General features: G+C 34.8%; 1 protein-coding gene across 1 annotated transcript; it reads right to left on the bottom strand.

Annotated features, from left to right (window-relative positions):
• Positions 1-2,714: 2,714 nt before the first annotated feature.
• aarsd1 (alanyl-tRNA synthetase domain containing 1) lies at positions 2,715-12,008 on the bottom strand. The gene is made up of 12 exons (XM_073828385.1): positions 11,899-12,008; positions 11,037-11,165; positions 10,738-10,897; positions 10,245-10,302; positions 10,000-10,156; positions 7,537-7,653; positions 7,295-7,425; positions 7,148-7,214; positions 6,975-7,066; positions 6,758-6,812; positions 6,583-6,677; positions 2,715-3,853 (listed from the first exon to the last, which is right to left on the bottom strand). The coding sequence occupies exons 1-12, from the start codon at positions 11,935-11,937 to the stop codon at positions 3,715-3,717; spliced, it is 1,239 nt and encodes a 412-aa protein (XP_073684486.1). The 5' UTR covers positions 11,938-12,008; the 3' UTR covers positions 2,715-3,714.
• Between the last annotated feature and the right edge of the window lie 1,394 nt (positions 12,009-13,402).

The following is a 13,402-nucleotide window of genomic DNA, read 5'->3' on the forward strand; positions in this document are numbered from 1 at the left end:
TATTAGCTCGGAATATACCCTAATTTGACTAGAAACAATACAGACCGGAAGTGCAAAGCATTCTTTCAGTTAAGAGTCGGACTTACTTCCGTGTTCAGGAAAAACGTCTATAAGAGTGGATTTCAATGTCATGACATAAACAATGTGACAAGATTAATAACTATAAATTACGACAGCCGAATCAACCTCATAAAACAATTAGGTCCGATCAAACTATTCATTAACTATCAACTAATATGTGGATGGACGCTAGCGTTTCATCCAGCAGCGAGACATATCGTCCTGTTCAGGTTAGGCCACTGTATTACTATTGAATAGTTCAGTTTTACAGTAAGTTTACCAAGTGACTCTTGCCATTTGTAAATGAGATGGACCTCATCCACCACAATCCGAATCAGGTTGTCCCGGTAGACCTTGTTCGATAACATTTATCGCCACTTCTTTTTTAACAGCCAGGACTTGGGACTGCCGAATGCTATCTGGCATTGTCCGCTTCGGATCTGTTCCTCTTCGTGGTCGCCCTATATGCTTAACTACCAGTGGAGCTTACTGATGGATTAAACTCTTGCCGTATCCAGTCGGCAAAACAGCAAAAACGTGCTTCTTGCAAAGGAACGAATAAGCGCGGTTTTCTGTCCCTCCTTTATATGAGAAGCCAAGTCTAACTTGTCCATTGTAGCGGCCAAAGCCGTTTCAAACAACTGGTGTTCATCTGTAGCCATCTTTCAATGTTAATGATTCCAGACGTCGCACTCGCAGCGCAGTAGTCATCAGCTTAGCTCGCCTCTGGCCCGCCTACGTCAGATACACCGATTTGATTGGTTCCCAGAACTGCTTACGTAATGCAGTAACATGCATCATTGCTCGATGCCAGAGTGTCTTACAGAGACAATTCAAATTGTGCTCTAGCCAGACCTCTGGATTTCCAGGGTAACCCTTTCCAACAATGACTATAATTTTGAGATCTATCTTTTCACACTAAGGGACTCATATGCAACTATTACAGAAGGTTCAAGTGCTTACTGATACCCTGGAAATCCAGAGGTCTCGCGAGAGCACAATTTGAATTGTCTCTGCAAGACACTCTGGCATCGAGCAATGATGCAGGTTACTGCAATACGTAAGCAATAGTGGGAACCAATCAAATCGGTGTATCTGATGTAGGCGGGCCAGAGGCGAGCTAAGCTGATGATGACAGCACTGCGACGTCCGAATCATATAGTAAACTTTGAAAGATCGCTGTCGCTACAGATGAACAACAAGTTGCTTGAAACGGCCGCTACAATGAACGAGTTAGACTTGGCTTTCCATATAAAAGAGGAACAGAAAACCGAAAACTCGAATCGTTCCTTTGCAAGAAGGACGTTTTTGCTGTTTTGCTGACTGGATACGGCAAGAGTTTAATCTATCAGTTCACGAGTTCACGCTTACATATAATTAGCCGGAGAATAGTAGTGCATGTTTGGCGTGCTGTCCGGTGAAGGGCACCGAGCTCGGGAGTGGCCCGAACCCAGAGTACGTTACCCCCCAATAGGAGTAGCGAGAACTCGGAGTGATGAGATGGGGTGGTGGAGGTTTACTGATAAACCATCGAGTGAATTGAGGTGAGTCAGCTGTATTTAAACCTATGGCGCTGATTGACTTGTGATGTTTACGCTAAGCATCTGATGCGCTTCTCCCGAACTTTGTTAATGAAACATCATTTAGCTCTGCTGGTAGCTAAGCGTGTATTGTTGTGATTGGTCGTGGCGTTATCCAATTGCGTGCAGTTAGAGTTTCAAATGCATGCTTGGTGCCGCCCCTCGAGTTAGGCAGTTTTCATTGCTCGATCCCAGACCCATAATCTTAATAGATTAGGGTCTGGATTTTTCCAGGCTAGCTTACTGATGCTCCTGAAGGAAAAAAACAAACAAACTTTTGAACAGAATTGATAAATGTGTATATTATTCTTATTTTGCCTAAATATCATTTTTTCATTTAGTACTGCCCTTCAGAGGCTACAAAAGATAGCTACATGTTTCCCAGAAACAAAATAAGCTAAATTTACCCTGATTCAAAAAGTTTTCACCCTCAGGTTTTAATGCATGTTTTCTTTCATCTGGAGCATCAGCGAGAGTTTGAACCTTCTGTAATAGTTGCATATGAGTCCCTCAGTTGTCCTTTGTATCAAAAGATGGATCTCAAAATCACACAGTCGTTGTTGGAAAAGGGTTCAGATACACAAAAATGCTGGAAAACCAAAGAATTTGTGAGACCTGAAGGTTTTACTGAAGAGCAGCAGGCAGTTTAACTGTTCAGAACAAACAAGGGACAAATGAACTATCACTAAATGAAAAAACAACCTGTAAATCATTCATATCATAACACCACAGGATTTAGAGTCAAAGTTTTGAATAGGATCATTTTTATAAATTCAACTATTTTTTTCTATTGTGGACTATATGTAAACATCTTTTATGTGAAATAGCTTATTCAGGTCAGTACTAAATAAACACTAACATGCATTTTGTTTGATCCCTCTTATCTTAGTAAAATAATTAACATTTTGCAGATTCTTAAAAACGTTTGACCGCAACTGTATAAAGGAATTGTAAAAATAGTTTTATTTGGAATATTGTTTGTTTCCCATAACCCAATTATCTCCAATAAAACAGGTGAGTCAAGTGTAGATCTTATCTGAATTGCACTATAAAGCCATAGCCTCAAAAACAACATCAAGTGGAAGATTGTTTATTAGTACAAGCTGTGTAGTACAGCAGGGAATGAGTGAATGACATTTGAGACAAATACTTCATTTCAAATACATTTTCACTTTCAGCCTTCAAACAGGTTTATGTCTGGTGATCACTGGCCCAATAAAACACGCAATCCCTGAGACCAAACAACTGAACAGGTCTAAATGTACACATTGATTTTCCTGCCCTTCTTTTCCTGCCCTTCTGATAAATAATCAATTAATTTTGGCCATTATGATGATTTCTTAAGGATGTGCATTACTTCAAATAAACAAAGGAAAAAATATCAATACAATACAAACTTTATAGGTCATGGAGTCATTTAATTTTGATCAAACTAAGACAGTGTTTTTGTAGCCTCAATCATATAACAATGTGACCATTTATACTCATACAAAACGATTAGCCTTAGAAATATTTCTATTATTTCCAATTAAAAGGCATTATCACTCATGCTCCATTTACTCCGAAGTCGACCAACCAAGTAATGCTCCTCCGATCACAGCACTGTAGCTACACTGGACGCAAACAATGTTGCATCGAACCACAGTGAATGTATTGAAGCTGCACATTATCTACAAATGCTTACAGACCAATCAGCTTTAAGCTTGAGAACATAATTTTAAAACTTTGTTTCCAACCTGGTTTTCAACAGAAATCCATTTCTCTAAAATCCACATTTGAATGGATGTTTTAATAATAGTGAAAAAACTTAAACTTAAAATTATTTGTAGTTAAATTATTTCAATTTAAAGATCCAAAACTTCATACTGTAAGTTAGCTTTGACGCAGAAGTCAAAAGTTAGTTATATTTAGAGTATAATTAATATATTAACATTATATTTGTTTATTTTTTGGCTGGAGTAGTTATGTAGTGCAGCAAAAATAGCCATAGAGCATCGATCAGCTGAAGGTGATGTGTTGTGTCGTATTGTGCGCTTCCACAGCACCTGAATGTCAGCGTCTGTCTGCTGTGGTTTTACTCCTCTCCTGTGGTGAGTTTTGAGCTGTGCTCCTTCAGTAAAGTCTCAGCCTCTGCTCTCTTCACTAGACTGTTGGCTTTACCCTGGTAACGTCCAGCCTTTCCAGCTCCTTTACCCTGCAGCAACTCTGACACCCTGCACATGACAACACAAACACAGGAGCATGTTTCAGAAAAGCACAACATAATTCTACGTGCAAATTGGGGGAACATTTCAATCAAATTTAAAGGGACAGTTCACCCAAAAATGAAAATTACCCCATGATTTACTCACCCTCAAGCCATCCCAGGTGTATATGACTTTCTTCTTTCAGACGAGTACAATCGGAGTTATATTAAAAAAATGTTCTAGCTTTTCCAAGATTTATAATGGCAGTGAATGGCTGTTGAGATTTTGAAGCAAAATAAAGTGTATCCATCCATCTTAAAAAAAAAAACTCCACACAGCTCTGGGGGGGTTAATAAAAGCCTGAATTCGCTAAAAAGTGAATCAATGTATTTGTGTAAGAAAAATAATTTTCTAACACATGCACCAAATAGCTTTGAAAAGCCAGGACATTTTTTAAAACTCTAATAGTTTTCGTCTGAAAGTAGAAAGTCATATACACCTAGGATGGCTTGAAATAAAGTAAATCATGGGGCAATTTTCATTTTTAGGTGAACCATCCCTTTAATACAGTATCAGTCTCTTAATATGCAGTGGTGCATAAAATAAATATTTCTATAGCAAAGGAATATAAGCAGAAATCAACTCTCTGTTGTTTCCGGTTCAAGACAGTTAGGGTATGTCGAAAAACTCCCATCTCATTTTCTTCCTCAACTTCAAAATCATCCTACATCGCTGTTTTACCTTTTTTGTTAAGGGGGTCTGCCTTGAACCGGAAAAAACTGAGTTCAGGCAGAGCAAGACAAGACGAGGGTTTGAGGTTAAAAAGTATATAAATTGTAATTAAAAAAAACAACCGATCATTTCACTAGATAAGACCCTTCTTCCTCTGCTGGGATCGTTTACAACTGCATAAGGGATCGTTTGAAGCCGCATTTATACTGCATTTTGGAAGTTCAAACTCGGGGCACCATAGAAGTCCACTATATGCTAATAAACAACTAGTTCATAGTGAGAATTGGACCCTGTACTAAAGTGTTACTTTACTAATTTACTAATTCTTAATAATCTTTACTTTTTTTATAAAGTAAATGTAGACTTATAAGAATAACTTCACAAAGAATAACTTTGGTATTGTTAGTAATGTTTTAAGATAAACACATACTGGACTGAAGCAGCTTAGCTTTACTTGATTATCCATTCATCATTTTTTAGAAAAAAAAAATCTTTAAAATCAAATATGATTGTTGAGGAACATTTATTTGTTCATCTTTCAAATTCGCAAAATTGCTTATTTATACTCAGTTTTGGCCTATTGTTATCCCGGTTGAGCCCCCAATTTGTTATAACCTATTTGAGATGTGATAGTCACTTTACATGTAGGCAGATAGTCTTTGCCTTTTCTAAATGGCCAGATTATATAAATAAATAAAATAAAAAATGCAATTAACCCTATAATACTGCAAAATTGCTTATTTATACTCAGTTTTGGCCTATTGTTATCTCAGACGAGCCTCAAATTTGTTATAACCTATTTGAGATGTGATAGTCACTTTACATGTAGGCTGACAGTCTTTGCCTTTTCTAATTAGCCAGATTACATAAATAAATAAAATAAAAAATGCAATTAACCCTATAACACCACAAAATTGCTTATTTATACTTAGTTTTGGCCTATTGTTATGCCGGACGAGCCCCCAATTCATTATCACCTATTTGATGTGATAGTCACTTTACATGAAGGGAGACAGTCTTTGCCTTTTCTATTTGACCAGATTAAATTAATAAATAAAATAAAAAATGCAATTAACTCTATAATACCGCGAAATTGCTTATTTATACTCAGTTTTGACCTATTATTATCCCGGACGAGCCCCCAATTCGTTATCACCTATTTGAGATGTGATAGTCACTTTACATGAAGGGAGACAGTCTTTGCCTTTTCTATGTGACCAGATTAAATTAATAAATAAAATAAAAAATGCAATTAACTCTATAATACCGCGAAATTGCTTATTTATACTCAGTTTTGGCCTACTGTTATCCCGGATGAGCCCCCAATTCGTTACCACCTATTTGAGATGTGATAGTCACTTTACATGAAGGCAGACAGTCTTTGCCCTTTCTATGTGGCCAAATTAAATTAATAAATAAAATAAAAAATGCAATTAACCCTACAATACCGCGAAATTGCTTATTTATACTCAGTTTTGGCCTATTATTATCCCGGACGAGCCCCCAATTCGTTATCACCTATTTGAGATGTGATAGTCACTTTACATGTAGGCAGACAGTCTTTTCCTTTTCTAAGTGGCCAGATTATATAAATAAATAAAACTAAACAAAAACAATTAACCCTATAATAACCCAAAATTTCTTATTTATATTCAGTTTTGGCCTATTTTTATCCCGGACGAGTCCCCAATTCGTTATAACTTATTTGAGATGCGATAGTCACTTTACATGTAGGCAGACAGTCTTTGCCTTTTCTAAGTGGCCAGATTATATTAATAAATAAAATAAAAAATGCAATTAACCCTATAACACTGCAAAATTGCTTATTTATAGTCAGTTTTGGCCTATTGTTATCCCAGACGAGCCCCAAATTTATGTTTTACGTCACAGGTCTAGGGTCCAGGAGAATAACATAAATAAAGAATGAATAAATCTTTTTTTTTTTACTATTATTTTTATATATCAGGCTTCATAGGGGTTAAAAATTGCCAGAATGACAAGGAATAAATTGGCATTGGTCTTACCGAGGTCCTACTTCATTGACAATATTCTCAGGTCCTGCGAGCAGGAACAGTCCAGCACCCTTCTCCTCACCCACGGTCAGAAAGACCATTGTGTCCTATACAAACACAGCAATGAGCGTTTAAACTACATGCCAATCTCCAGAATGGACATTTTATGAATAAAATAAATAAAGACCTGAAATCCAATTTCATTTGCGATGATGTTCATGAACTCATTATCACCGTCTTTACTGTGAAAACAAGTAAAGACAGTTTATTTTTTGACAACCTGGATTGAACTTTTGAAAATCATGTTTATCTTAAAGTAGAAGTTTAAAACAGCCTTTCTTGTTGATTTGAATCTCTCATAAACTTTAAACTAAAAGCTTCAAAAGGCCAAGTCAAACACACACTTGTGTAAGCTGAAGAAGCTGCCTCTGTCCGGTTTGTTTTTGAAGTTCTGCGCTATCAGCACAGCCATTTCCCTCAGGATAATTAGATTACTCTGTCAGGGGAATATTAAGGGTAATGATTAATAATTGCAAAAGCACAAGATTGCTCTTTGTTTACTGAGACAGTAGGTTACCTTCTGAAGACGTTTGACCGTCTTCTGTAGCTTGTCCACGGCATCAACATGCTCATCTGCTCCTGTCCTAGTCAACCACACCGACAAACATTAATTCATGCTGGAGGAAAGCAGAAAAGTCACTTGATTTTAGTGGAAGTAGCTCACTTAAGAAGGACGGTCAGTGATTTTTCAATGTTGTAACACTTCTCAGCATATTTCAGCACTCTGTTGCCAGCTATGAAGATCAGGTTGGTTTTATTCTTCTTTCCTTTTTCAGTCCCTAAAATCTTTATAACCTAAAGAAATTACAAATTATTTGAGTGATTAAACAGACACTCTGAATAATTGTCCACAGGTTAAATTGGCAGATGAGCTAAAATGTGCTTGGCAGGTACAGAAGGGCTGACCTGAAGGTGACTGAGGTTGGACACATGAGTCCCGCAACACATGTTGGCATCTATGCCCTCAATGTCAATGATCCTGACAGGTCCAGCATGGTCATCAGGAAGACCGCGGCTTCTCACCTGTTCATGAGAATAGTAAACATTTGGTTTGTTAGTGCTGCGCAAAGAAAAAATGAATATACAGTCAAACCAACCAAATATTATTCAGATGTTTTTATATATTTTTTACTAGTGGGTGCAGGACACTATAGATCATTTATGTAAGTGAGGATAGCAAAATAAAGTAAACTATGACATATTATATCCGAAAATTCTTTATACAGTGGACTACCAGTAAAACCGATAAAAATTTGGGACCAAAAATTGGACCTGACCATGTTTTGTTACAAACCTTTTTATCAAAGTTATCTGACATTATCAAGATGAATTTGTTGTTTTTAAACACAGTTTAAAAATATAATAAATATATCTAAAATTAAAAGCAAATTTAAAAATAAAAAAGTACTATAATCTTAAATTGTGAATTCTTGCCATATTTTATTACCATTTTCTAAACTATAGCAAATAAACTGTGATAATGTGAGAAATTTTGAAGGTGTCTGAATGAATTTTGGTTTCACTGTAATTCATTTGTTATTATTAAGATGGATTTGTTCTGAAACAGTTTAAGTCATGAGTTCTTATCATATGTTATTACCATTTTCTAAACTATAGCGAATAAACTGTGATAATGCAAGAAATGTTGAAGGTGTCTGAATAAATTTCGGTTGGACTGCAAGTAATTATATAAAGATCTATTTCACTGTAAGTCTTCAAAAGATCTTATTAAATTTATACATTTATAAATAAAGATTTATAGGATCTTGTTGTCTATAATTAAGTAAAAAGGTAAAAAAGCAAAATATGCATAATAAAATAAAAGAAAAATATAAAAGCAAACAGAAATAAAGAATATTTTCCCTTCTTATCACAATTTGAGATTATAGCACTTTTTAAAATTTGCTTTTAATTTCAGTTTTGTTGTAGTTAGGTTAGTTTAATTATATACACATTTCTATAATTAAAAAAGAAAAATTATATATATATATATATATATATATATATATATATATATAATATTTTTATCAGCAAGTAAGCATTAACTCATTCAAAAGTGACAGTAAAGACATTTATAATTTTACAAAAAAATATAATTTAAACAAATGTTATTTTGAGCACTCTGTACATCACAGAATCCTGAAATAAAAATGTATCACAGGGTCCACAAAAAAAATTTAAGCAGTATAGACGGTTTCAACGGCAACAACATAAACAAACGTTACTGCGCATGAGCGCTTTTGTGGCCCAAACTTAACTTCCGGTAGACATCCAAATAGAATCAATAACAACAGCTAAGTCCTTCTAGAGTAGATTATTTTTTTAATAACAAGCGAAATATGTTGGCTGCGTAAATTAGACTGATTTATTAAAAATGCAAACTCATTACTTCCCAGTAGGAGGTGCTTTAAGCACGAGAAACGAGGTTTCCCCGGTAATGGCTATAGACAAAGCAGCTCTTAATTTAAAAACGCTGCCTTATGCAGGATGAAATGTAAATGACATTTTCTAAAGACAGTCTTTCTTCAGAAATACAGTGATATAAAAACACCCACGCCTGGGTTTGATTTTTAAACGTGTATTACGTTTATTCAACGAAGTCTATTAACAGAATAATTAATTAGTCTATTAATTCCAATTTCCAATTGGAAAATCAGTCGGTTTTTATATCGTGGCAGGTCGCCACAAATAAATAAATGTTTGGGAAACACATACCACAGCACAATAACCTGAGACCAAATTCATTACTCATTATTAGCTGCGTTTGTAGCCCGCGACACGAACCAGACAGATAAACAAACACAGACCGGAAGTTAACTTAGGTCCAGGCGCGTGCGCCCGATGAAACCGTCTATATCCATTTTTATAAATATTTCATGAACAGCAAATCAGCATATTAGAATGATTTCTGAAGGATCATGTGACACTGAAGACTAGAGTAATGATGCTGAACATTCAGATTTGCATCACATTTAATAGATAGATTTAAAAAATAATGGAAACAGAAAACATTTACTTTAAATTGTAGTAATATTGTACCATATTACTGTATTTACTGTTTTTTTCTGATCAAATAAATGCAGCCTTGGTGAGAATAACAGACTTTAAAAAAAATCTGAACAAAGGTGCATATTATAGTTTATAGCTTTAAATATATTGATTTTTTTTAGATACTGTATAGTTTTTTTATTTTAAATTTAATTTTTGTTGTTAATCTTTTCATTTTTATTGCACACATTGAATTACTGATACAACTAATTGTGTTTTCTGTAGTTTGGGCTATACAACGTAAAGTGTGTAAATGTTGCGGAATTTGATTCCTAACAATTTCTAAAGACTAATAGAAGATTTCTGAAGGTGCACACTTGCCTTCTCCACAGCAGGATCATCAATGGACAGGAGGTTGACAGTAACTGGAATATGAGCACGAATCTTCTCATTCACAGCCGCTTCCAAAGCCTCCATCTCTCCAGGCTTCACCTTGGCTGTATCCAGCTCTATGCTGCTACGCTGACGTCCTAAATCCCTGGGCCATTTCATAACCAGCTGGATGGTTTAACATTTGGAATCAAATTTATTCAGAGACATTTAATAGATCCTGCCAAAGCGCTTACCAAGAGGTAGTTTTGTATCCAAACATCGTATCAGCCAAAGCGGTGATCAAGTGTTGACCTTTAAAAATGACAAGCATGTGACAAAATTAGTTTGAGCTTTATTTAACCCTATTAAAGCCTACTGTATCATATTTGACATAACTGAATCTAAATTATTAACAAAGGAAAAACCTCAGGAAAGAAAAGAAATTGTTGAATAAAGCCGACAATTTTGTTTTCTTTGCACACAAACAGTATTCTCATAGCTTCATAAAATTACGGTTGAACCACTGATGTCACATGGAGTATTTTAACGTTTTCCTTATGATCTTTCTGGGCTGTTTCAACGTTTTAATTGTGTTGCTGTCTATGCAGGGTCAGAAAGTTCTCCGATTATTCAAAAACATCTTAATTTGTGTTCTAAAAATGAACAAAGGTCTTACAGGTTTTGAACGATATTAGGGTGAGTAATTAATAACAGAATTTTAATTTCTAGGTGAATGTAATTCCTCACCTGAATGCTGCTGCATGTGGTCAAAGCGTCGCTCCCAGTCCAGTTTAATGTGGACCTCCTGACCCTCCTCCAGAGCAGAGCTGATGAAATGCACCGCCTCTGGACCCTGTCTCAACACACGCAGGACAGGAACACCTCCAACCATCCCATGATCATCAGGCTGCGGATAAAAAAAAGTGTAGACATCAATCTCAAATCAACTCATGCAAAGAAAATATTGAATATTTTCTTTGCATGAACAGGGATTGTTCAAACATTGTATCTAGTAACCTGCATGAAATTAGAGAGGGGAAACTCACCTGTCCTCCACCCTCTGGAAACAGAATCGTGTCTTTCAGCTTCAGATTGAAGCCCTTCAGCTTCTCTTTCTTTCCATTATTCTCTAGGGTTAATTCTGCAGGAACGCAAGACACGACATTCGTGTCGAACTGTAAAAGAAAGGTTGACAAACAAAATGGAGATGGACTTTTTGTTTAAATTCACATGTATCTGGCTTAAATCTGACCCTGGACTACAAAACCAGTCTTAAGTAGCACAGGTATATTTGTAGCAATAGCCAAAAAAAAAAAAAAAAAAAACATTGAATGGGTCATAATTATCAATTTCTTTGCCAAAAATCATTAGGATATTAAGTAAAGATCACGTTTCACAAAGATATTTTGTACATTTCCTACCGTAAATATATCAAAACTTAGTTTTTGATTAGTAATATTCATTGCTAAGAACTTTTAAACAACTTTAAAGGCGATTTTCTCACTATTTCGATTTTTTGCACCCTTAGATTTCTAGATTTTCAAACAGCTATATATCAGCCAAATATTGTCCTATCCTAACAACTTCATACATCAATTGAAAGCTTTACATCTCAATTTCGAATAATTGGCCCTTATGTCTGGTTTTGTCGTCCAGGGTCACAAATAGTCCAATGCAGGGATCTTAAACTCAAATTATGTGTAACGTTAACTCAAAGCATGAGTAATTATTCTACACGTGTCTTCAACACATTACATGACGAGAAGTATTATTCTGCAGCTGTCAAAACTGGTCATGTGCTGCCATTACATACAAAACACCACAGACGTTCACATATAATGCTTCAACATACATTTCGCTGGCGCTACACATACATTAAATTGTCATAAATCTAAAAAAGTCACACACCTCTTGCATATAACTGTCTCTCTGACACTGGAAAGCCATATTTCACCAAATGTAAAGAACAAGCTATCAGTATTTGCTACACAAACGCAACCGAAAGTTAAAAGCCGGCCATTGTTTTCAAAATAAAAGCCTCAAACTCTCATATTAATTCAATGTTACTTGCTGTTTCACTGTAATTATTATTTTTTAATCTAGTAGCAGTTTCCTAGCTTTTTTATTCCCGAGTAAATCCTACATCACTTTGTGTTTGTATGTGTCATTTTATAAATACTGAATTATTTACCTTAAATGGACAGGACTTTTACTTAAAGTCAGGGGGTATGTTACTTGCTATTTCTTTGTAATTTTTTTTTTCAATCTAGTAGCAGTTTCATAGTTTTTTTTATTCCTGAGTAAATCCTACTTCACTTAGTGTTTGTATGTGTAATTTTATAAATACTGAATTATTTACCTGAGATGGACAGGTCTTTTACTTAAAGTCAGGGGGTATGTTACGTGCTGTTTCTTTGTAATTATTATTTTTGTTAATTTAGTAGCAGTTTCCTAGCTTTTTTTCTGAGTAAATCCTACTTCAGTTTGTGTGGGTATGTGCCATTTTATAAATACTAATTTATTATTTACCTTAAATGGACAGGACTTTTACTTAAAGTCAGGGGTTTATGTTACTTGCTGTTTCTTTGTATTTATTTATTTATTTATTTATTTAGTAGCAGTTTCCTAGGTTTTTTTTCAGAGTAAATCCTACTTCAGTTTGTGTGAGAATGTGTATGTGTAATTTTATAAATACTGAATTATTTACCTTAAATGGACAGGACTTTTACTTAAAGTCAGGGGTTTATGTTACCTGCTGTTTCTTTGTATTTATTTATTTATTTATTTAGTAGCAGTTTCCTAGTTTTTTTCAGAGTAAATCCTACTTCAGTTTGTGTGAGAATGTGTATGTGTAATTTTATAAATACTGAATTTTTTACCTTAAATGGACAGGACTTTTACTTAAAGTCAGGGGTTTATGTTACTTGCTGTTTCTTTGTATTTATTTATTTATTTATTTAGTAGCAGTTTCCTATTTTATTTTATTTTATTTTTTTATTTTTTTTTCAGAGTAAATCCTACTTCAGTTTGTGTGAGAATGTGTATGTGTTATTTTATAAATACTGATTTTTTACCTTAAATGGACAGGACAGGACTTTTACTTAAAAGCAGGGCCCCTCTTTCTTTAACACTTATACTGTATATGTACAGCATTCACAAATTCACAAGAAACGTTTATGCACAACATACATATTTGTGACCCTATATTTGTAGCAATAATCAAAAATACATTGTATGGGTCAAAATCGATTTTCAATTCTTTATAAGTAAAGATCATGTTCCATAAAGATATTCTGTACATTTCCTACCGTAAATATATCAAAACTTAATTTATTATTAGTAATATGGATTGCTAAGAACTTCATTTGGACAACTTTATAGGCGATTTTCTCAATATGTTTGCCTCAGATTC

Source organism: Garra rufa, chromosome 22, assembly GCF_049309525.1.
Source record: "Garra rufa chromosome 22, GarRuf1.0, whole genome shotgun sequence".
NCBI lineage: Eukaryota > Metazoa > Chordata > Actinopteri > Cypriniformes > Cyprinidae > Garra > Garra rufa.

Coding starts and splice junctions, on each gene's coding strand:
- aarsd1 (XM_073828385.1), bottom strand. CDS start 11,937: ATGGCTTTCCAGTGTCAGAGAGACAGTTATATGCAAGAG. Junction 6,678..6,757: donor CAAATGAAATTGGATTTCAG/GTCTTTATTTAT, acceptor GTGTTTGTATAG/GACACAATGGTCTTTCTGAC. Junction 3,854..6,582: donor GTCAATGAAGTAGGACCTCG/GTAAGACCAATG, acceptor TGTCATGTGCAG/GGTGTCAGAGTTGCTGCAGG.